Source organism: Microchirus variegatus (assembly GCF_963457635.1).
Source record: "Microchirus variegatus genome assembly, chromosome: 21".
Classification (NCBI taxonomy): Eukaryota; Metazoa; Chordata; class Actinopteri; order Pleuronectiformes; family Soleidae; genus Microchirus; species Microchirus variegatus.
Window position 1 is genome coordinate 1,014,219 of NC_139822.1, and position 22,507 is coordinate 1,036,725.

Below are 22,507 nucleotides of genomic sequence, written 5' to 3' on the forward strand. Positions count from 1 at the left end.
TTCTAAAGCGCAGATCGCGTCTGCGTGCCACGGTTTACACAAACCCCACGTGTGGCTCCGTGTGTCCGCACATGCGCTGTTGCTCATCGGGAGCACCGCCCCCTCATTGGCTGCTCCGGCTAGTGCCAGACAACAAAACTTGTCCGTCTTCTTTTGCTTTATGGCGGATGGCGACCATCCTGAACGGTGCATTCACACAATTGAAAATGAATTAATTAAAAACATACACCATTCAAAATATCCCACCTGGAAAAAGGAAAAACTAATTATTTAAAATAAATATCTGCACGATATCGGGATATATTGGCTTTAAAATGTATTATTGGATGAATAACCTAAATGCTAAATAACCTATATGTTGTAAATGACTGAGGGACTTGCTGATAATATTAGTTCATAATCATAATAATAAGTATTGATTTTGTCCTTCTTGTGCTTGTTTTAAATGTAATCGCCGTGGGCTCAGTGTATAAAATGCATACATAAATAAATGTATTAATTATCAGGAACAACAATTCGTGAGCGTTTTCCTTAATTGATTTTAAACCATGGATATATTTAAAAAAAAAAACACATGTACAAATGAACAGTTACACTATCACCCTCTGCTGGTAGAGTAGAATTACTACACCCGTCGCTCAGTTATGACGTCATTCACGTGTGTCTTTCCATATTTCTCAGCATGGCGACCTCCATTCGTTCAAGTCACCGGAAAAGCAGTGAGTGTTTTTCCCCCGTTTCACTGAAATTGGATTGAACAGACTTTAAAAAAATAAAAAATAAATAAAAAGAATGACATGCACCTTGAATTGCAATTGATTATCTAGCGCATATTCGTTTTAATGACGGCAACAGCATCATCTTTAGGAAATATATTAAGTCAGAATCTGGTATAATGGTGCAAATAACATTTAGTGGATTAATGTTCATGCACAGACTAGTGAGAATTTGCACAACCAGTCAAAGGCATGTCAGACAAAGGGACATCCTTGTCAAACTGAGTAAAAGTAGATGTGAGAGTAGAACTTTTTCAACTGGTTCTGTGAAATTCAATGAGAATGAGAATGAGGACTTGCACTCTTCGTGTCCAAGCTCACAGCTCACATCCAGACAAGCACTCCTGGCCAGGAAGAGGAGACCGCTGTCCCCCCTGGAGAGAGTCAGTGATCTGCTGCCTCAGGATGCTCTGAGCCCAGAGGTGATGCAGCTGAGAGAGCAGCAGCAGGAGGGACGACCAGCTGCTGAAGACACCCTCACTGCACACTACACACATGAGCAAAGTGGACATTCTGAGGCAACTGCGGGAGAAGAGATGACACTCAAAGACAGTGACACCCCAGAAAGGTGGACATCATCATCATCATCAAATGCCACTCTCCCAGGGGACAACTTGCTTGTATTTGGAGAGCTGCTCATCGCCGAGTATCGCAGGAAAAGGGACGTGGATTTCAGAAAAATGTTCACTCTTCAAAACGGGTCTCGTCTGCATAGCAGCTGGGGGTTTATTCCACATGACAACATCGCTGGGCAGCCAGCGGGTAAGTTCTTGAAGACGTCCCTGGGTGTTCCCATCCTGGTACGGCGTGCCAGTCTGAAGGATTATGTGCTGTATATGAGAAGGGGACCTGCTATCGCCTATCCAAAGGTACCGGTTTGTGTCCTATTTGTGTTTCAGGGTTGTTCCACTTCTGCTTTTCCTCTTTGTGCGCTGAACTTTCCTCTCTTTAATCAGGATGCAGCAGCCATGATGATGATGATGGATGTGACGGAGGGTGACTGTGTGTTAGAGTCAGGTTCTGGATCAGGGGCCATGTCTTTGTTCCTGTCCAGAGCGGGTCAGTACCCACTACTACAGTGTCTCAGCACTGTTGCAGCACTGTTGTCTCATTATGCTTGTGTTTTTTTTCCAGTTGGATCTAAGGGCAGCGTGCTGAGCGTGGAGGTCCGGGAGGATCATCTCAAGAGGACCATGTTGAACTATAACCGCTGGAGGACATCGTGGAGTCTGCGGCGGGGAGAAGAGTGGCCTGACAACGTTCAGTTTCACAACGCCGACCTGGGCACCTCTTCGCCGCTCCTCGCCGGTCGGGGATTCAACTCGGTCAGTGTGTCCTTTAAACAGCTTTTACCTACAGACGGACACGAGCAGAGTATACTATGCCTCTGGGCAATTAGCACATTTACCTGATGGATTCTTTCTTTTGCAGATTGCTCTTGACCTGATAAGCCCTCAGCTGGTTTTACCAACTGTGATTCCACATCTGCACCGGGGAGCCGTATGTGCCGTCTACCTTGCCAAGTGTGTATATCGTATATAGTGTGCTCACTGCTTTCCTTGTTGTTGATCCACTGCTGCCTCCATCAGTAATTCAAATGTGTTATTTTGGGACTTCAGTGTTTGAAATTCTTAGTTTGGATTTACCTCAGTGACAGAAACTCACCAAACTTAGAAGCTCCTGTGCCTCCGCAAGCTGAAATGTCTCTGCATTTTTCTCTGCAGTATGAATGCCAACCTTTCTGAAGCAGTTTTCAAAATGTAATTCAGTGCAATCTGGAAAAAAAAGCTTGTAGTTACCCCACAGTTTCTCTTTTTTGTCTCCCTCTAAAACCCAGTATCACGCAGGTCATTGAGTTGCTGGAAGGTGTCCGATGTTTGGCGCTGCCACTGCTCTGTGAACACATCGTCGAGGTTCCGGTTCGACACTGGTTGGTGGCTCCGGCCGTGCAAAAGAACGGGCGGTACTGCGTCCGGAAAGTTCCAAGCCTGGACGAAGATCCGGGTGAAGAAGAAAAGGAGGAGAAAGAGGCGGCATATGAAGAGTTAAGCACACGTGGACATCCAGCATTTGGGAGCATTCCTTACATTGCCAGACCTCACCCTGAACAAATGAGCCACACGGGTCAGTTTTTGCCACACTTCCCATATTACTGCATATGATGAAAATGTCAATAAATTCTCGATGTAATCTTTTTTTCCCCGTTTGTTTTCAGCCTTCCTGGTGAAACTGAGGAAGTGTGCTCAGTAGCAACTCAAGCCTTAAAGGAAGTAGAACACTGTTTGTATCAAATATGTAGAATACATTGTTGTATTCCTGCTGTAAACAATATGGGAAATAAAATAAAAACCTGATGTGACTTTATCAATACCAGTGTGTGTTTAACGTAAATAATAATGCAGTAAAATAGAAAAGAAAAAAAAATCACAAACTAATTCAAGTATAACCATTTATTGAAAACTCATGAGGCAAGTGTTGTATCATTTCACATCCACAACGGCAATATTAATAAAACATACCGAGTAGAATCCCAGTTAAGTGACGGATTACGAAGACATGCATCCATCAGTGACAGTCAAAACATTCAAGTAATTTACCGACTATTTCATTTTACCATTTGAATGAGTGGTTGTCCAAAAAAGTGAATAAATAGCACATACATAAATAAATAAATATATAAATATTGCCAAAACCTTTACGCCAATGCTTGTTTGCATACAATATAAATGTAACGGCATTTCTTTTCTCCATCAGATTTCATGAGTGAAGTAACATTAGCTCATGCTTGTGTGAACAGTGAATTGTGCTGCTGAACAGTGATGGACGGATCAGTCCCACGCTCTATCAGGATTAATATAAAACTGACAAGGTGATGAAACTTCACTCCTCATTGATCCAGTCCATGGACGCGTCGTACGTGGATTCACAAGATTCATCTTCAAACAGAGAAGGGAGTCAGAAAAATGTGATCAGAAAACAACTCATGAATCCAACCTTGTTCTTCATAGAAATATAAAGCCTCTAGTGCCAATGGTGACCCACATCAACTTAATTGTCAGTGTGTCATATTTTCAGTAAATCCACTGATAACATACTATACATGTTATATACATTTAATGTAAATAGATGAGCCTCAACAAAATAATTCAAATTTCACATGGAAACCACAGAGTAAATATATATAGATGTATATATGAATATTAAAAACATTTTTAACAAGTTTTTTTAATTATAGAAAGATAAACAGGATGCCTGACCTGTGCAATTATAGATATTTAAAATAGATACATACAAATATCATTTGCCAGTTCTATGTCAAACTACGCCCTCTCCTGGGGAAACTTTCACATCACACGACTCCCTCTCCTCATCTATCATCCAGTTTTATTCATTTTTCACTAGTGCAATGCATATTGGTCTATACATTATTATACATGTCACGATGCATTTAGTGAGTCCACTAAATAGGGGAAAAATATTCTCACCTCACAATGCGACAGCACTTCAAGCACTTTTAACTCATTATAAAACAATCCTTGTCCTTACTAACGACCATTAATCCTTCTTCATTAACTCTTGGTGAGCTGTAACCGCTAATAACTATTTACATAATCCATCCATCATGATTCATTTATCATCGCTGTGATGGAGGACACGCATAACATCCACCATGGATGGAGTCAGTAGCCAGTGTCAGTGGTCAAATGCTCTAAGACAGCAAGGGAAGCTCAGCTTCCTGTAAAATGTTGCCAAATATGTACTGCGTTGGATTTACATTTCAAGACTAAACGTTTTTTATATGTCTGCTAAATAAATGCTTAGTTCAGGTCAGGTATCCATGCCCTATCAGTATTAATGAAACCTACTGGCAGAGCAGGAGGAATGCTTCTTGTGGCTCTTGGTCTCTGTCCCCTTCCTGCAAGTGGCTGTGGCTCTGACTGGGGTTTTCTCCAAAGGCAACGAGGAGGTGAATGGGTGTGGATAGGTGCCGTCTGCGGTCGGTGGGGCAGAATAGGAGCCCAGGTTCTGATCTAACCCGGTAATGCGGCTACAAAGACCACAGGAGGCTGGGGAGGCAGAGGGCCCGCGGGGATAATACATGCTGTTGCCAACACTGTACTGTCGCTGGGCGCCACTGTGGTGCTCCGACCTCTCCCGCTGCCACACAAAGTGAGAGGGCACAATGGCCATCACCTACAAGGAAAGAGAATGAGACAGACAAAGAAGTACAAACATAAGAAAATCCTTTGAAAAGTAATATCACACAATAAAACAACAGAGGTTAAACTTCCATTATCAAGCCAGAGAAAGAAATATAGCTCTGTAGAGCAAAAACAAGAGCCATAAACAATTCCCGGAGCGGCACCATTTCTCCATCTCTTCAGGTGATTTTACTTTTGTGTACCTCTTCACAGCAGCGCCTGCTGACAGCAGCTCTGAACTCGATGCGAACCCACAGCTTGTCTCTCTGCTTGAGGAAGTGGGGAAACCGCTTCCTCCAGTTCTTGCCCAGTGCCCATGGAAAAATCTCATACCTAATCTCCTCATCATCCTCCTCCATGGTGTTGGCAAGATACCTAGAGAGGGAACATGTGAGTGAGTTTCTTTCTTACCAAACAGCAGCAGGGGAAAAAAAAAATGTAAATACCAGACTGCCATTGCATTTTATGACAAAACAACATCAAAAAGAAACAGCTGTGAATCTTTTCTCTCAAAACTTACAGTGCAGTGAAGAAATTCTCCCTGGTGTATTCAGCAAGAGAGAAGCAGGCTCTTTTGAAGTACACAAAGGTCATGGCAAGGAGGTACTGATATTCAGAGAGAAAAACTGCAGTCAGTAAATAACACTCATTCATCAAAATGCTTCAGAAACAGCCCAGGTTATTGCTTGTATAACAACAAAATAAACAATTAATATTACAAGAAATTATGACTATAAATACATATTAAATGTATAATAATAATAATAATAATAATTGCCTTGTCTGTCATTTTACAGCAACAGTCCATCCTCAGGAAATCTTGGATGAGGTCATCGACTGTGACCAAACACATTAATTTATTATAAAATTATACAATTACAGCATGCATTGCTGTTGAAGTGTGGCGACAGGTTGAATTTCATTTTCCCCTCGATTAATAGAGCTTTTTGCATCCAGCAAGACAGCAAGGGATGCCAAAGCATGTCAACATGGACATTGGAAACTGTAAATAGTTATTGTTCAGTTCAGAGAGAACTGAGATTTACTGTAAAGCATCAGGTTCAGCCCTGCTCAAGATAAACCATGAGCTGAAATTATTTTATTCCAATATAAACACAGCCCATTTGCACTCAATTATTTATATACCTTATTTCAGCACCAAATGTAATTAAACAAATAACTTTTAATGTCATGGCCCAACTCCATAGAGCAAAAGCAACTGACAAAAATAGCAATGTGATTTAATCCCGGCCCGGGTGAGTGAAGGAGGAAGAAAGGCAGAGGAAGCAAAACCTGTGCATCAATAAACAGGTCACGACCACATTCTCAGAACTAAACTTTATTTTTGATATTTTGATTTACAGTTGTCATTGTTCTTTCAGGGTCCTGGTAAAATATATTTTAGGGGTAAACTTTAAATGCTAGCGCACTAAACATGAATGTTTTTGTCGACGTTTCAAAACATTTGGCAATGATAGTAATGTTGTTGGCCTTTAAATCAGTGTAGCAGTCTGTTGCATATTTTCAGTTGGGTTCTGAATGGTTTTGTCAAGCAGAACTGGCAACCTTGACATGGATGCAAGAAACGTGCAACATGCTGTTAATACATACCAAAAAGTCCAAAGTATGAGGACATTTCCTGCCGGTGGACGACAAGAGTTGGAGGCACGGCCATTCTGGCACCACACACACCATTCTGCCGACTCAGCTGGTTCTTCCCAGATGGACCCGGGATGTTTTGGCGCCTGGTTTTGAGAACGTGAGAGCCGTTGTACGGGGCAGTCACTGATGTGGGAGTGAGGCACCTCTTGTGCGTGTGCTTCATCGTGCTGCAGTGTAGGTCGTGCGAGGACAGCAGCTCTCTGCTCTGTTCTGTGAGGTGATGGAAGGGAGGGAAGTGTGAGGTCAGCAAATAACTATACAACACAAAAACTCAATTACAGCTCGTGTCAGCCTGAAACCAAACGATGTCAGCCGCAGACACATGCCCCAAAGTCAGAATAAAAGCACAAGAGTTCTGCTGACTATGTGGCACGCTCCCTCCATCATCAGTACTGACCAACAGCTTGATGTTTCAATGGTATCAGACATCGTCTTAAATCTTGTTCTTACTACTGGTGAAGTTTTGTTGATACGTGCCATTATTGTGAAACAGTATGAAATTAAATATTTTAAAAAATTCACCAAAAATCAACAAAAATATATTTCCTCATTCTGATTGCTGTAGTAGTTGACACTAGTAGGCGGCTACTTACTGCAGGTGAAGTTTTGTTGATATCTGCCATTATGTTTAAACAGTATGAAATTAAATATAAAAAAAAATCAACAAAAATCAACAAAAAGACATTTTCTCATTCTGATTGCTGTAGTAGTTGCCAATCAACGAAATTACATTTCCATCGTCTGTTTGCTTATGTTTATTATAATAATATTTATAATAATTAATTTCATACCGTTTCACAATAAAGGCAGACATCAACAAAACGTCACCTGTAGTAAGTAGCTGTCTACCATTGGCAACTACTACAACAATCAGAATTGGAAAATGTATATTTGTTGATTAAGAAAATGTCTTTCGAAAACGAATATCAAACCTCCTGCTAACTTATGCACGCTGTTAACCTGATTGGAAGCAGACACTGAGCTAGCTAACAAACAACAATGACAGTTCTTTGGAAGCTAGCTTTTAAAAACTTCATTGTGTGTGTGTGTGTGTGTACAGTGAGCAATGATTTGAGTTTAATGTTAGTCCTCACCCCTGCGGAGCCTCCTCTTCATTTCAGTGAAGAGCTCAGGCGACTGAATAGCTAAAGAACAGCGGACAAATGTGTCGACAAATGTGTGTGAGAAGATAGTAGTTTAATACGCGCGAATGGCTCCTAGCGCGACTTTCCCAGTACACCCGCACGCGCACAGTTGTTGTTTCCTACTCCTCTTCCTCATCCTTCTTCTTCTTCTTTTTTTTAAAAACGGTACTAAAATCACAGATGACAAAAACACGCACCACACATGGCACTTATTGACAAGTCACTGTCGAACAAATGGAACAGGTGCAACTGTGTAAAAAAAATAATTAATTAAGTGACAAAATAAATAGAAAAGTACATACTATTAGACAAACCTAATGAATGTATTTATCGAGATTCAAAATACATTACAAAAATAATGTCTTTTTTAGAAAAAGTTACCAATATTTCACTTTTAACTACATAACAAGAAAATGTTTAGTTTGCATCGCAGATAAGGTTCATATTTTTTTTTTTATTGAACAGTTTAAAGTGAGAAATTGATTGATTATAATCACACAAGAGGTTTTGGAACTGGACTTGAAAGAAGCTCCCATTTTGTGGCATTTCAAAATAAATCGCTAGAATTGCATAATTACATCCATATTTAATACATGTGGATTATGATTATCCCGATAGAGGGAATTCACCACTTCACGAGGTGTTTATGCCCATTTTTAATACAAAATATGTAATTTGAATAATTTACACAAAATTACCAAGAGTTGGACATGGATCAGTGAATTAATATTACTAGATAACCATATAAACTAGTTTTAATCTGAAAAAAGTGGTTACTTTTTACAGTCGGGCTTTTCTGTCAACAAATGAATAAATACTGAAACCTCATTGAATTAATTTATCATATTTTCAAGGCCATTTTATGGCAAATTTGGTGTGAAAATGTACTGACAATGAGAATGGTATCATCCTCTGAATAACTCAATAACAAAAAAACAACCAGCTCACCAGCCCCTGTTTCCACAAACTGCTCTCTCCTCCATAACTTCACCAACTAAGCAGACATTCCCGTACTTATGAGTGGGCAATTTAAACTCTGAAAACCTCCCAGCAGCCCACAAAATCCTTTCATCAGAACTCTAATCGGCGTGCACACTTCTTCCTTTTTTTCTCACCTGAAAGCCACCCCTCCATCATGCCTGACCCAGCACATAATCAAGTATTCCATCAAACCTGAATCCGGATTAGGAAAGGTAATCTGGTGACATTTGTTATACAAGGTACAAATCAAATATCTATGTTTTATGACTGTCTAATCACTGTAATTACTTATTCTACTTAAAATGTATTTATTATCATCAATATTGTGCAAGCTTATTTACAATACTGTAAATTAAAAACAGATTGATTGATTTTTAATGACATTTTGAAGTTCACATTTTTGGGATTTAAATTACTCCAGGTATTGTATGAAGACAGCAGTGTATTTTTTTTATTGAGAGAAATTATGGCCTGTGTGTCTTTTTGATTGGAAGGAACTTGGCAACGTCCATAGATCACCAATCCACATAAAGATTTAACCTACATATTATATCATGGCATGTAATGTTTGAATGGAGCACATACTGATCAGCCACCACATTAAATATTGTCCAAAAGGAAAGATTACATTATATTATTTTGATCTCTAGTTCAGTTGGTGCCCACAACAGAGAAGCGGAAGTAGTTAATGTTATTTTAAGGTTTGCCTCACTGCTCCATTGAGCTGGTGCTCGTATAGATGTTAAAAGATAACAAAAATAACCGACTGACAGCAGTGGAGACCTTTTGGAAATTTACATTACATTTAATATGGAATATGATCTGTATCATATGGCTATTCAGGTTTTCCATTGCAAGTGAAAGGAAAACTCACCTATTTCATATTTTCACAACTTTTAAAAATGTTATTTGTTTAATGTGTTGCTATAGAAATGGCCTATGGGTAAAAGAGGAGGATATTGTTTTCTAGGCTATAAAAAGCCACCTGAGGCCAGCCCTCATTATCCAAATGAGCTTATGGTCTTACAAGTAGGTGAGTTTTATATGCTTTAACGTGACATATGTGCGTGCTGAGGAGTTCACCGAAAGCCCCACTAATCCTCTCAGCTGCCTGTCCTTTGAGAGATACACAAGACTGTGTTTAAGTGCATGCTACAAGTCTTTTTTTAATGAGCATAACCGCCATTATGGAGATTTATTTTGCGAATCTATGACAAGTGAAGGAAAATGGATTCATCAATATTTTGTTTTGTCAGCTCCCTCTGGGAAAGGGCTCTTCTCGGACTCAACAACCTCAGTCATCTGAATTTGACAGCTACAGCAGGTGGCTAAGGACCGCGACTATTCTTTGCATCATTCACCACACTCTCTGCTCTGCTGTGTCGCTGTCTCCAGGAGGACAGTATCTTTTAGATAACATCTACAATGGGCTGCTCACCATCAAAAGGTCACAGTTTTGGGACTCCGGGTTCCACGAGGAAGAGCAGAATGTTGCCTTCTGCACCTCAAGAAAGCCCACGGCAGTCCACAGAAGATGGAAAGAACTGTAATTCAACTATATCCACAAATGTGGATACAAAGGAGAGGAAGACATCTGGACAAAGCCAGGTATTTCAGAAGGAGGCACATTTGACACCACAAACAAAGAGATCTGTGACCGAGCCTGGTCCAGAAGCAGGGAACATGGGTCAGTTAGGGAGTCAAGGCATGGACAACGACAAGAAAAAAGAAAGAAATCATGACAAACAGGATGTGACAGAGAAAAAATCTGGAAGAAAACCAAAGAAAAACTCCAGAGGTGTAAAAGTTCTTAAAAAGAAAGATAAAGACAAACTATTTGCTGAGCTCAAAGTGGACTTCCCAGAACCACTGGTAAAGGCTCATCAGTCTGCTTATGCATTTTTGAATCCTAGCATAAACAAGTATGATATTCTTCTTGGACTTTTGGAACAAGCAACCGAAACTCAGTTTTCTGTGCAGCCAATGGTTGCTTTCATGGCGCTACGCTATGAGGAAATAATTCAGGGACTGAAAGAGATGGCAGATGAGGGAGAAAAAGTTTTAAAAGAAAATGGAGAACATCTTGCTTGGACAAGTCAAATGCAAAACCTTTCATCCTCTGCACCACTGAAGTCTGGTTTTGCTAGTATTGAGCCCCCACCGGATTTGCTGCAGCAGCTGCTTCAGTACACCACACAGCGAATGCGGAATGTGAGCCACACTGTTGGTGGAATTGGGGATTCTGCTTTGGAGGAGGCAGTGGAGTACTTTGCCTCAATTTCAGAGGTCTTAGAGGAGAAACTGAGAGTCAAGCGTGCAGTAGAAACTAGGCTAATGCAACTCTTATCGCATATCGAAATGGCCTCTCTGCGCAAGCCTGGGCCAGAGGACTCTGCTCTGTTTAGTGAAGACAGTGGTATTGGAGCTGAGAATGAATCTCTTGCTGGATCTGAAAGACACCACAGAAGGCAGAGTTGTGAGTCCACTGGAACAAATAGAGCGACACCTGTCAGTCCTATGGAATACACCTCCATGAACATTACACAGGGTGTATCAAGGAAAAAGCTTCTAAGTCAAGTAAGTCCAAGTGTTTCCCTCACATCACTCAATTCACTCGGCTCTATGTGCACTATAATGGCAAATAATGACCAAAGAGACTCATTGCTGGGATCAGTCTCCTTTGATGATAGGGGGGAAGATGAAAATGATGATGAAGAGGAAGAAGATAGAGACATGAAAAATGTCCAAGTAGGGATTAGAAAGCGATCGAATTCTTCACCAGCACATCATGACCAACAACCACGTCGCTTACTCCCAAAGCGCATTGAGAATCCACAAAATGTAGAAATGACTATCAAAATGAAAAATGCAATAAGTGGTAGGATACAGTTTGTTCCATCACAGAACACAAGTGCTAAAACAAAACTAGCAGGCAGCCCAAGAAAAAGTAGACACCAGTGGACAGATGAGGAGGACCAATCTGCAAGGAGGCCTCAAACAGCAGCACCTGTGCGAAAGGCACTGGTAAAAAGGACCACAGTGACTGGACAGCAACGATCACGGTCAGCAGAATCTTTGAGGAGTAAAGGTGAAGATCCGACTCTGCTTGAACTAGAGAGGACTCAAAAGGATTTAAACCAGAGGTTGCAAAGGATGACTAAAAGCAAGGCCGGGGTCCACACAAGGACAGCTCCACCGAAGCACAGTCAAGGTAGCTCACCAGCACAGTCTCCAGCAATAAATCGCAGACAGCCAACATTAGGAAAGCACAGCAATCCCCAACCACTTAAAGGGAAATTGGACTTAAAAAGGCAAAACAGTAAAAAACAGGAAGAAACCAATGTCGCGGAAGAGGACAAACTAGAGAAAAAGATAACATCTAGGGGTCCTGTAAAGGCCACCCCACCTCCAAGCCCTCCTTCATCACCACGGCCATCTTCAGGTCTTCACAGAGGCAGGAATTCAGTCAGGAAACTGATTGATACCTTTAGTCAAGGAATAGAGGAACGTGACGATCCTAAAGTTCTGGGGCCACTAAAAGGAGTACGGAAGTGTGGTGTCCCTGTGTTACCTGGTTTAGGAAATATGGAGGCTGTGCTAAGCACCGGATTAACCAGCTGCAGGCCAGAATCCATCTCATCTGGTAAAACTGATGATTTAGATCTGGACAGTCTTCCTCCACCTCCACTGGAAGTATTAATGGACAATTCCTTTGAAGGTGTCCCGAGTCTATCAACAGTTGTAGCAGATGATGGCGCCACTAAAGTTGGGAAATCCCCTGTGTTAAAAAGGACAGCTGTATCACAAAGACTGAGGGCCTCAGTTCAGTCAGCGACAGTGCTACCAAGCAAAGGAGGCTTGCCACAGGCCTCCAAGGTTGTTTCCTTTGTGAAAGCAGATCAACAAGATGCATCTGCTCCATCGAAGTTGAGCCAACCAGACTCGCAACTGAGGTCTGACCCAGGAAATGAAAGGCATTATTTGCACCAACAAGCAAGGAAGATAATTCACCTTAGAAGCTCTTCAGGCTCTCAGACCGAGAGCTCTTCAACAAGTTATACAGAAACAAATCCACCTTCAGGTCAAGAAGAATCTGTAGACTTTCAAAATGGTGGGAACAAATCAGTGCCTGGATCTGACACTGCAGTGTCTACATCATCTCTTTCTTCAGTCGTCAATAGCCAACCACCTGCCACCCCACCTAAATCATGGAGTCGAATGTTACCTTCCACACCTTCTATACCAAGCAGCTTACATCGAAGACTCCCGAGTCCAAACTCCAAAAGGCAACCCACTCCACCAACTTCAGTTAGCCCTCCTCTAAACAGGAAACTCCCCACACCACCAGCAGTCCAGAGGAGGCTCCCCAGCCCACCTGTGGTAAAACAGAACATCTCATATCCTTTCAAAGCACCTTCTCCACCTGCCTCACCAAAAGTGCAAAGGTGGTCAAGAGAGAACAGCAGTGAAGACTCTTCTAGTGCCCGGATGATTAGTAACGCACGTTCAGTTTTCTGCCCTGTGTCCCCATCCCTGTTTGAGGCCCAGCCTTTTTCGATCCCCCAACTACCTGAAGCATGGACTTCTACTGGGATGTCTTTTCTCTCACGTCGTTTTGGAAGTCACTCAAGGTTTCCTGTATCATTTCAAGGACCACGCCCCTTCATCCGACGTAGTCACTCAGACAGAAGGTCAAGTTTATCTTCAACAGCAAGGCAACCAGGCGTCTCAGTGGCCGAGACTTGCGGGAGCGAGCCAGCAATATGCTCAAAAGGGTGAGTGTTTAGTGTTTTTATCTTACTTAGGGTGTAAACCCACCATCTATTATTTCCACACTTTCCTGAAAATTAAGTGATTGATATAATTTTCCTGGTCAGTTCTCTGTTTTAGATATACAGAGATTATATACACAACAATGCACAGCACAATTTAGATGACCAGCCAACAAGGACATACATCAGTTAGACCAGATATAAAATAACCTAAAAACAATCCAGATATCACTGTGCAAAATGTCCTGAGAACAAATGTATTTCAATTCTACTGGTGGGTTCACCCTTCTAAGGTCAGGTTTGTAACATTTAGGTGGGCTTCTCGGCAGAAATGAAATGTACTTCACTCACAAGCATGTTTTTATTGCTTTAAAATGTAAATTATTTGATTTTCATATCCTTATAATAAGCCTTTATATGTACTAAGGATTTCACAATGCTGATGAACTTTCCTGGGGATGAAGCCAAATTTATAAAAGTTTGGTTATGATTTAAATATAGGTCAGGATTCAGAATGAAAAACAAAAAAACAACAACAATTGTTGTATTCACACCTTGGAAAAATGAGGGCCAACGAAAGGTTGAGCATAGGCTTAGTCTTCACACTAACTACCAAGATAGACACACAATCTGCTTTAAAAGTGAAGGTCTAATTTTACAGGGTTGTGTGGATGTAGCTGAATGAATTTACCTTTTTAATCACAATAATGCACTATTCCTGTTCAGTGCTGTGTAAAAACCACCTGACCATATTTCTAATTGCTAATGACTACACTCTCATCCCGACAGGCTGGACAATGAACCGACCAGGGACGATGAATTATGGGGTAACCAATCAGACCTCAGAGCTACACCACGCTCTGCATCACACCCAGATCTGTGTGTTGTTGGCCAGGCCTTGTACAAAGACTGAAAGGGCCAGTGAAGGGATTATGGATTAACAGGCTTTACACAGGATTTACACAGATGGCGTTTATTCCACGGAGAACACAGCTAGGAGCTATTTCTATTCACTTGTTGTTGCTAATATTATGTGAACCTGCTCTTGAATTTATCTTTGGCGTGAATGTGTTTCAGGAATACATTTTTTAATAATCATTATTATATGTGCCACCCAAAGCAGAAACATGCAGGATTTTAGCTGGGCCACACTGTTGGTGCAGTGGTTAGTGCTCTTGCCTTTGGTTCGAGCCCCAGTTGAAACAAGGGCCTTACTGCATGGAGTTTGCATGTTCTCCCTGTGTTTACGTGGGTTTTCTTCGGCTTCCTCCCACAAAACATGCAATCTGGGGATTAGGGTAAATTGGTCACTCTAAATTGACTGTAGGTGTGAATGTGAGAGTGAATGTTATGAATATTATTTGTGTGGCCCTGCGATGGATTGGCAAACTATCCAGGGTGTACCCTGCCTATCGCCCTATGTCAGCTGAGAAAAAAAAGTGCAGATAATCTGCAGTGTCAATTAGTTAACTTGAATTAAACACATCGCATCAAACCATCCCACGATTTTGTGCCTATATAGAGTTTTTAGAAATTACTTCAAGCAATATTGTCACCACAAATTACAGACTATCATAGCTGTCAATCAGTATATCAGTTATTGTTTCCTGCAGACCAAATTGTACCTGTTTGCCATTACTTTCAAGAATGTTTTATGAAACCTATTGTTATTTTTCTCTTTCTTTTCCTTTTTTTTACCACTTGTTGATTAATAAAAGACACTCTTATAAAATAAAACCTCACCAATTGCATCATTTATTGGGAATTACTGGATTAAATAACGTTTTAAACAAGTGTATTTACTTAAATGTAAAGCACTCAATATAATAAAATATAATTCCGACAGGGAAATTGTTCTTGGGAAACTGCTTGCACTTGCCCTGAAACACAAAAAAGTAAAGAATATGTTAAAATGTTAGTTTTCCAGCACAGTAAAACATCAATGGTGCTCACACCAACCAGTTTATGGAGGAAATGCAGCCACTCTGAACCACTAAGAATTTCCATACCATGCTGCTTTATATCTCTACTGAAGCACAGATGTAGGATAGTAATATTAACATTTACATTAATTTCACAGCTATAGTTACTAACTACTTTAAAGGTGCATTATGTAATAAATCTAAAGCAACTGGCCATAAAATCCTCCTAATATGTCACAGAGACTCAGGAATAATGTTCATATAACAAACTGAACTCACCAACAACAACAGTACAGACAAAATATTTGCATTAAAAAATATATTTGCAGACTGCAAATCATGTTTATGTTTTGAAATCATGTTTTGGCATGTGGCGCCACCTACTGCCGTCTACCAGCCATTGCAGTCGGTAGAGTCTCAGCTGCCGAGCAACCACGGGTTGCCAGTTACGTCAGAAAACGAAACCTAAAAGACCTCGGTATTTTGAATTTGAATGTAGTAACCGTTTTCGGCCACATTCTTACAAATTGCACCTTTAAAACAACATTACACACCTGTAATATATAATGTTGTGGGGGAGAAATGTATTAAAACCATATTAAATCATAGTGAATGCATTGTTGGCTCTGTGTGACAGTGAGGGACTTTTCTAATTGTCTTTTAACATTTTACATCCTGTCAGTCAGTCACCATCAATCCCCAAACCTTTTCATAATGGAGATGATCACAGAACTGCTTTCTCCCTGTTTCAATTCACCAACATTTATTTGCTTAAAACGAGGCATGGAAATGGAAATTTAAAAAAAATTATAAAAAATTGCGAACAGAACTTCACATCACAAGGCTCAACACTTACTGCCCGCTAAGTGCTGTGAAAATCATTCTTCCCTCACAGGTTTAAGTAATTGGAGCCGTATCCACATAATGACATGATATCAATAGAACAGAAATGGAGTGGATGAAGACTGATTTTTTTTTCTCATTTCTTGGAGACGAGTTCTGTTTATTTGGTCATTTTTGCGAATTAAATGTACTGCTATTGTGGTCAGCAAAAGATAATGGTAGATAAAGGCCTTTAAAGTAGAAACAGAGCCCAGTGGCTTTTAACAGCAACTGTTAGAGGGGGAAAGGAGACTATGTGTCATCTAATAGCTTGGTGAAAAGCAATAATTGTACTCTGAAAGTTCACACTGGGCAGTGGTAATTGCAGCACAGACCTTTAGCGCACAGACTTACAGAGTTATCATATCAAATATCAAGCATGTGGTTGAAGCGTGAACAATTCTGTAAAGCTGGATATGGGCTGTTAGAAAATGTCACGGGGTGTTAAGGTCAGAGCTCTCCCTCTTGAGACGACGCGCTCAAGATGATCAACACTTTGTGACCACACAACACACAGTTTACATGCCGAGAGATATTAGAAATTATTAGAAAGAAATATTACTAACAAAAGTATTGGCTTCCTTCAAACAATTTAAATCAGCTATGAAAGGAAAAATGCTTATAGAACATCTCAGGATTATCGATGGGTATTTTGAATGTATCATCATTATTATAATAATAATATTATGACATTGCATTGAGTTTAAACTGGTGATTCATACTGCACGTCTAAATGCAAAATGTGCCAAGTGTTAGTTTTAGATATATAATACTGGCATTGCCTTATCGAAATAACAGACACAATGGAAATAATTAGACCAGATAAGGTTTCCAAACACAGAACCTAGAGAACAGCAGCGTTGTGCACAACTGTTTTATGACAGTTTTGAAGAAAACAGCCAAAACCTTTGTGGAAATATTCCTGTCATAGGAACACAGGCCTTTATTTGATCAACACTGACAGGATATATAAAGTCACACTACAGCATTGGTTCTCAAAGTGCGGCCCGGGGGCCAATGGTGGCCCGCAGAAACATTTCTGGCGGCCCGCAGTTGATAGTTTTAATCCAGGAGCGACTAAGCTTGTTAAATGTTTATTGGACATTACTGGATACAGACCAATAAGTGTAAACAAAAATACTGGGTATTTACCTGGTTTCTATATGATGAATTTTAGTATATTATTGGGTTATAAGCTGGTAATAAGCAGGTAGCTACAGCCCCCAATTACTAGCTATTTACCCAGTAAATATATGGTAACAGAAATGTGTTACTTGCTATTAACCTGTAATTAGAAGGTAAGAACAATGGCCAAAATACTGGGTAATTACCCAGTAAATTATAAAGCGTTATTATAGTAATGCTTATATTACTTAACGCTAAACTGTAGAACTGCAATCTGGTCATTAAAATGAGTACAATAATGATGACGATAATTGCAATGACAATGATTATAATAAGATTCTTATCACTTTACTTTACTTTCATTTGGATTACACATCATACACTCATACATTACTTTTAGATGTATAATACTGACAATTCCTTATGAAAATAATAGGTCCATTAGGTCCATTTTGCAATATTCAGGAGTTAAGATTTCCAAAACAAGTATTTTCATTGCGTTTGCAGTTGCAGAGAGCAGCGTTGCTGTCGACAATTGTTCCTGACAGTTTTCAGGACAGCAGAGATTCTACCACTGACGTGTTCCTGTCAAAAGAACTAAAGCCATCCAAGTGATAAACACTGACAGCTCACATAAACACACACTATAACTCACTTGACCCTGACACACAATGTTGGTAGAGCCGTTCCAAGGAAGTGGAGGTTTTTGTTTCGTCCTTATGGAGATATATATTGCACTTGACACCAATTGCGTTTATGTGTTTAGAGTCAAAGGAGTGTGACTCATGCGGGAAGTAAACATTTATTCATCAACATATACCTGGGTAACTGTGGCAGAAAGGACACAATAAAATGCTTATTTGTATGAATAATTCAGTCTCCTTAATTAATTCAACCCACGACCACAGTTAATGAGCTGCAGTAATCTGATCGTTGGATCTGTCCTCAGGATGATTTACTGTCCATGCATGTTGGTGATAATCACAGTTCTGCATGCAGTCATTGCCTGCGATGAAACGTGTTCTCCACCAGAGGGGTATCTAACTTCACAGTTCATCTCCCATCATCCTTTTGTGTAGTCGAATGAAATCGGGGGGCTGGGATGAAACGAAACGACGCAGGAAGAATGCAAATGTAATCTCACTTTGTTATCCTGAGATTATGGGATTAACATGTCACACTGGCAGTAGATGCTCTGTGTCAGACAATATACTGAATGAGGTAAACACACACACACACACCCAGACTAATGAATGAACGACTGAAAATTTAAGGAACTAATGTTTTATCGTCAATTAGGGATTTTTACCATAACCAACTAATGTCTGCGTGAGCTCATATGAACAACACTGTTATCCACAGTGAGTGAATGTGTGATTGTTCTGCCTCCTACATGCTCAGACCAGGTGCTACTGCCTGGCCTGGATTCTTCATATCTGCTGCTTTTGTGCACATCATCAGAACCACATAATCTCCTACTGCAGTCATTTTTTTAAGTGAAAACTAAACTTTTGCAGAATGTCTGTATCCAGTTCTCCACACTGGAGTTATAGGGTATAAAAATAAACAGCTCCCATTTAGCTGGTGTTCCTCCTCCTCCGAACACCAGCTTTTCTTGCATATCTTATCTTTTATTCAAATACACACTGACTTCATGTCTATTTGAAAGACAAAAATGGACAAGTCTACAGATGTGTGTGATGTCACTGTGTCAGTTATTTCAAACAACGGTTGTAGTTGTTGTAGCACAAGTGAGCAATCAATTTATTGAATGAGGTGTGTCCACCTCCGCTCTGCTTGGGATTGAAATGCCCCCCTTTCAGCTTGTTAATATGAGGCAATTTGTGGTTTAGCATGCACCGAGATCGCTAGATTCATACAGACAGGCAGATAAAAAGGACGTCCAAATAAACAGGTAAAAAAAAGGCGAAGACTTCGAGAAGATAAGCAACAGTGTTCTCAACAGGATCTCAATGTAAACAACACTGTGACAGCGAAGGTGCTTAATCCATTTAGCAATCAGCTGCTACTTTTGTCCTGAGCATGAAATCACTGGTGTCTCACATTACACAATAACAGGATGCACAAATAACAGGACATTAATATAATTCTGTAGCATTGCTTAGCTTGAATGGCATGCAAAACCTGTAGAAACAGAGCCAGCCCAAGGCATAAGCAAACAAAGCACCTGCTTAGGGCCCCGTGACCACCAGGGGGCGTCCTAGAACATTTTTCATTATGTTATTTATTTGTTTCATTGTTGAAATAACAGAATAACAGTGAGTCTTTTGTCTCATTCTCTCTCTCTCATTTCTGAATTAATATGTTATTTGGCATGTGTTTTGTATTTTTAATTGAATATTTAATAATAATTGCATTGTAATTTATTAAAATTTTTTGCAGCCCTTAAATTGTTCTTGCACTTTTGCACGTAGTAATTTCTACAAGTCACTGTCACGGTAACAATACCTGCATTTTCTATTGATTTATTTTGTTTGTTACTTTTTAGTTAGCTGACACCATGTTTGGCTCTTGGGATTGTGCCACTTTGAATACTAAGGGCCTGATTTACTAAGATTCCAAATAGCGAGCGCTAAATTGCTTGCGCGAGCAGAAAGACTGCGCCCGCTACTGGGTAACGTTTTGCGGGTGAACTACTAAGATTGCGACCGCAATTGACTACAGGCGCAGAAGTGATTAAGACCGCCCTATTTAAATGAGGATTTTGCGCGAGTCAAGAGTTGTCCACATGGAGAAAGAGCAGACTCAACGGAAGCGCTGAATTAAATTTGAAGCCACTGAACAGAAAGTGACGTTCTGCGATGAGCAGATAACTGGGATCGAGGCATATATGACATATTGTTCCCCGGGTCCATAGGACCTTTTTATATTATTATTATTATTATTATTATTATAATCCTGCGTCGGTATTTTGGACAGCTCCATCATTACCTGACATATCAAACAAAGAAAACTATGGACTATGGATGTTGCTGTAAAAAAAAATGAAGGTGCTGCGCTCTCCTCCTGACTCACCTGCAGCTCACTGACAGCTGCCAAGGAGCGAGTTCTGCTGTTTCTATGGATCTAATGGATGAGTGACTTTCTTGTCAATAAGTAAATAAATAAATAAAGTGGATCATCACAACGGCTTTTTAGTCCCAGTCCGTCCCTGGTTTCATCTGTGTTCATTCAGTCAGGCTGAGTTTCCATTACGCGTGCCAACAGCCTTTGATCTGACGTCAGAGGCGACGGGACAATCGATATAGATGATATATCTATAGCTCATTCAAATAGTTACATTTAATAGTGATTGTTGTGATTATTTATTGCATTTAAATGTGCATGGAACTAGAAGGGTTAGGGTTAGGGTAACCTGCCTGTGAGGTTTTGGTGACGTGTGCACACTGTGCCACCTGCGCTTCGCCGTGTAGACCAGGTTAGAGCTGGACCCGTTAAGGTAAAGCGGGGTTCCCCGTTCCTCCGGTCTTAACCGGGGAACATAGGTACGACCCCTCCTTGAACCACAAACTGCAGACCAAGGTAAGCCCATACCAGTACAAACATACATTTCTCCTCTGGATATCAATATTTAATTTATTCAGATATACCAAATAAGAAACGAATGTGCGTCATCTGTGAACGCGTAGTTGGGGAAAGCGTAATTTCCTGATTTACAAATATATATAACTGTAAATAACTGCAGCCATGTGCGCGCCGCGCACCACTGTGCCAGTTAAGACCTGCCTTTCAAACGTGCTAAATATAGACGCAAAAATAAACACCGCAATCAGTTTCAGGTTTGATAAATCACTTTGCGCGGGCTAAAATAACACATTTACATTTTCTCCTCCCATCACACGCAAAATAGCGTGTAAACGCCCCATATTGCATATGCATTAAGGCAAGAACGCTAAATCGGTTGCGGGTGCTATTTTGCCCGTCTGAGGGATGCGCTCCTCGTTGCGCCCTGTTAGTAGATCAGCATCAACGTTAATCTGCGTGTGCAATCCAGTTTGCACACGTTTTTGCACGCGCAAAGCTTTAGTAAATCAGGCCCTAAGTGTAAACACAACACAAGACCATTCTTCTGATTTTTGAAACAAAATTTTACTCAGGGACTCATGAAGTCATGGGCCGACCATGTGTCGAAAGGTTAATAATGTAATTAATGCATTTCCCGAGTGACTGCAAGATTGCAAGGCTCAAATAATGTGAACCCAATGCGTGGCTTTTGTGTGGGTGTTGACAGGGAGTTCACCTGGGCTTTTATTGATCTGAAAACAAGCAAGTGAGCACAAGAAAAGCAGGTTGCTGAGGCTGCTGTAAACAAGGTTTACAGAGCAGCGTAAGCGCTATATATTTACACTCCTCCACGAAGAGGCGGTGGCATGTGTAATGATCATTATTCATCGGAGTTAAATAATGAGCTAAATGGTGAAGTAGTGTTCATTGTTTTTGGTTTGCTTCCCTGTTAATGGGATGTCGCTATAGGCATATTTCCTCCATATATGTTGCGTGTTTGCACAGCCTGTCACCAGGTTAAAATCAACATTTGCTCTGCTCGCCGCTTTAAGTGGACGTCATGAAAACCAACAACGTTTTATTCCTTGGATCTGATGGCTTCATACAGCCCGAACACAGCAGACATGCCAACAGTAAATAGACACAAAAATACATTAATAATGAAAGTTAAATGAATATTGATTCTACTCCAAGTAGAATTGAACACATTGTAAGTGATGCACAGGAGGCAGACTGCCAGGTGATTTAAGTGCTATTCAGCTGCCATGCTGGAAGATAAGCCATGAATGCAAATAGTAGTAATAGTCTTCATGTACATGAACGTGTGCATCATTTGCATGCTACATCCTTCATTTCCGAACAGGCTCCGTCAAGCAATACTATCAGATGCAAACTCTAAACACAGAAAGAGAAACACAGAGAGTCACGTGGAGCTGCTACATCTGCTCAGCTACTCATTTGACAATTGACAAATGGATTTCCACATCTGGAAGTATTAGCTGAAATTTCAGCTAT

General features: G+C 40.5%; 3 protein-coding genes across 3 annotated transcripts; 2 read left to right on the plus strand and 1 right to left on the minus strand.

Moving 5' to 3' along the window:
* Positions 1-928: 928 nt before the first annotated feature.
* On the plus strand, positions 929-3,041 carry trmt61b (tRNA methyltransferase 61B; the record flags this gene model as incomplete). The annotated part of the gene is made up of 6 exons (XM_083907656.1): positions 929-1,645; positions 1,733-1,835; positions 1,911-2,101; positions 2,208-2,299; positions 2,614-2,900; positions 2,992-3,041. 6 exons carry the CDS (start codon positions 929-931, stop codon positions 3,024-3,026), a joined length of 1,425 nt encoding a protein of 474 aa, XP_083763782.1. The 3' UTR covers positions 3,027-3,041.
* Positions 3,042-3,656: 615 nt separating this feature from the next.
* On the minus strand, positions 3,657-8,919 carry spdya (speedy/RINGO cell cycle regulator family member A; the record flags this gene model as incomplete). The annotated part of the gene is made up of 8 exons (XM_083907770.1): positions 3,657-3,712; positions 4,643-4,970; positions 5,182-5,353; positions 5,499-5,584; positions 5,757-5,815; positions 6,590-6,850; positions 7,735-7,785; positions 8,901-8,919. The coding sequence occupies 8 exons, from the start codon at positions 8,917-8,919 to the stop codon at positions 3,657-3,659; spliced, it is 1,032 nt and encodes a 343-aa protein (XP_083763896.1).
* Positions 8,920-10,191: 1,272 nt separating this feature from the next.
* On the plus strand, positions 10,192-14,451 carry pcare1 (photoreceptor cilium actin regulator 1; the record flags this gene model as incomplete). Its single annotated transcript, XM_083907511.1, has 2 exons — positions 10,192-13,541; positions 14,328-14,451. 2 exons carry the CDS (start codon positions 10,192-10,194, stop codon positions 14,449-14,451), a joined length of 3,474 nt encoding a protein of 1,157 aa, XP_083763637.1.
* Positions 14,452-22,507: the final 8,056 nt, after the last annotated feature.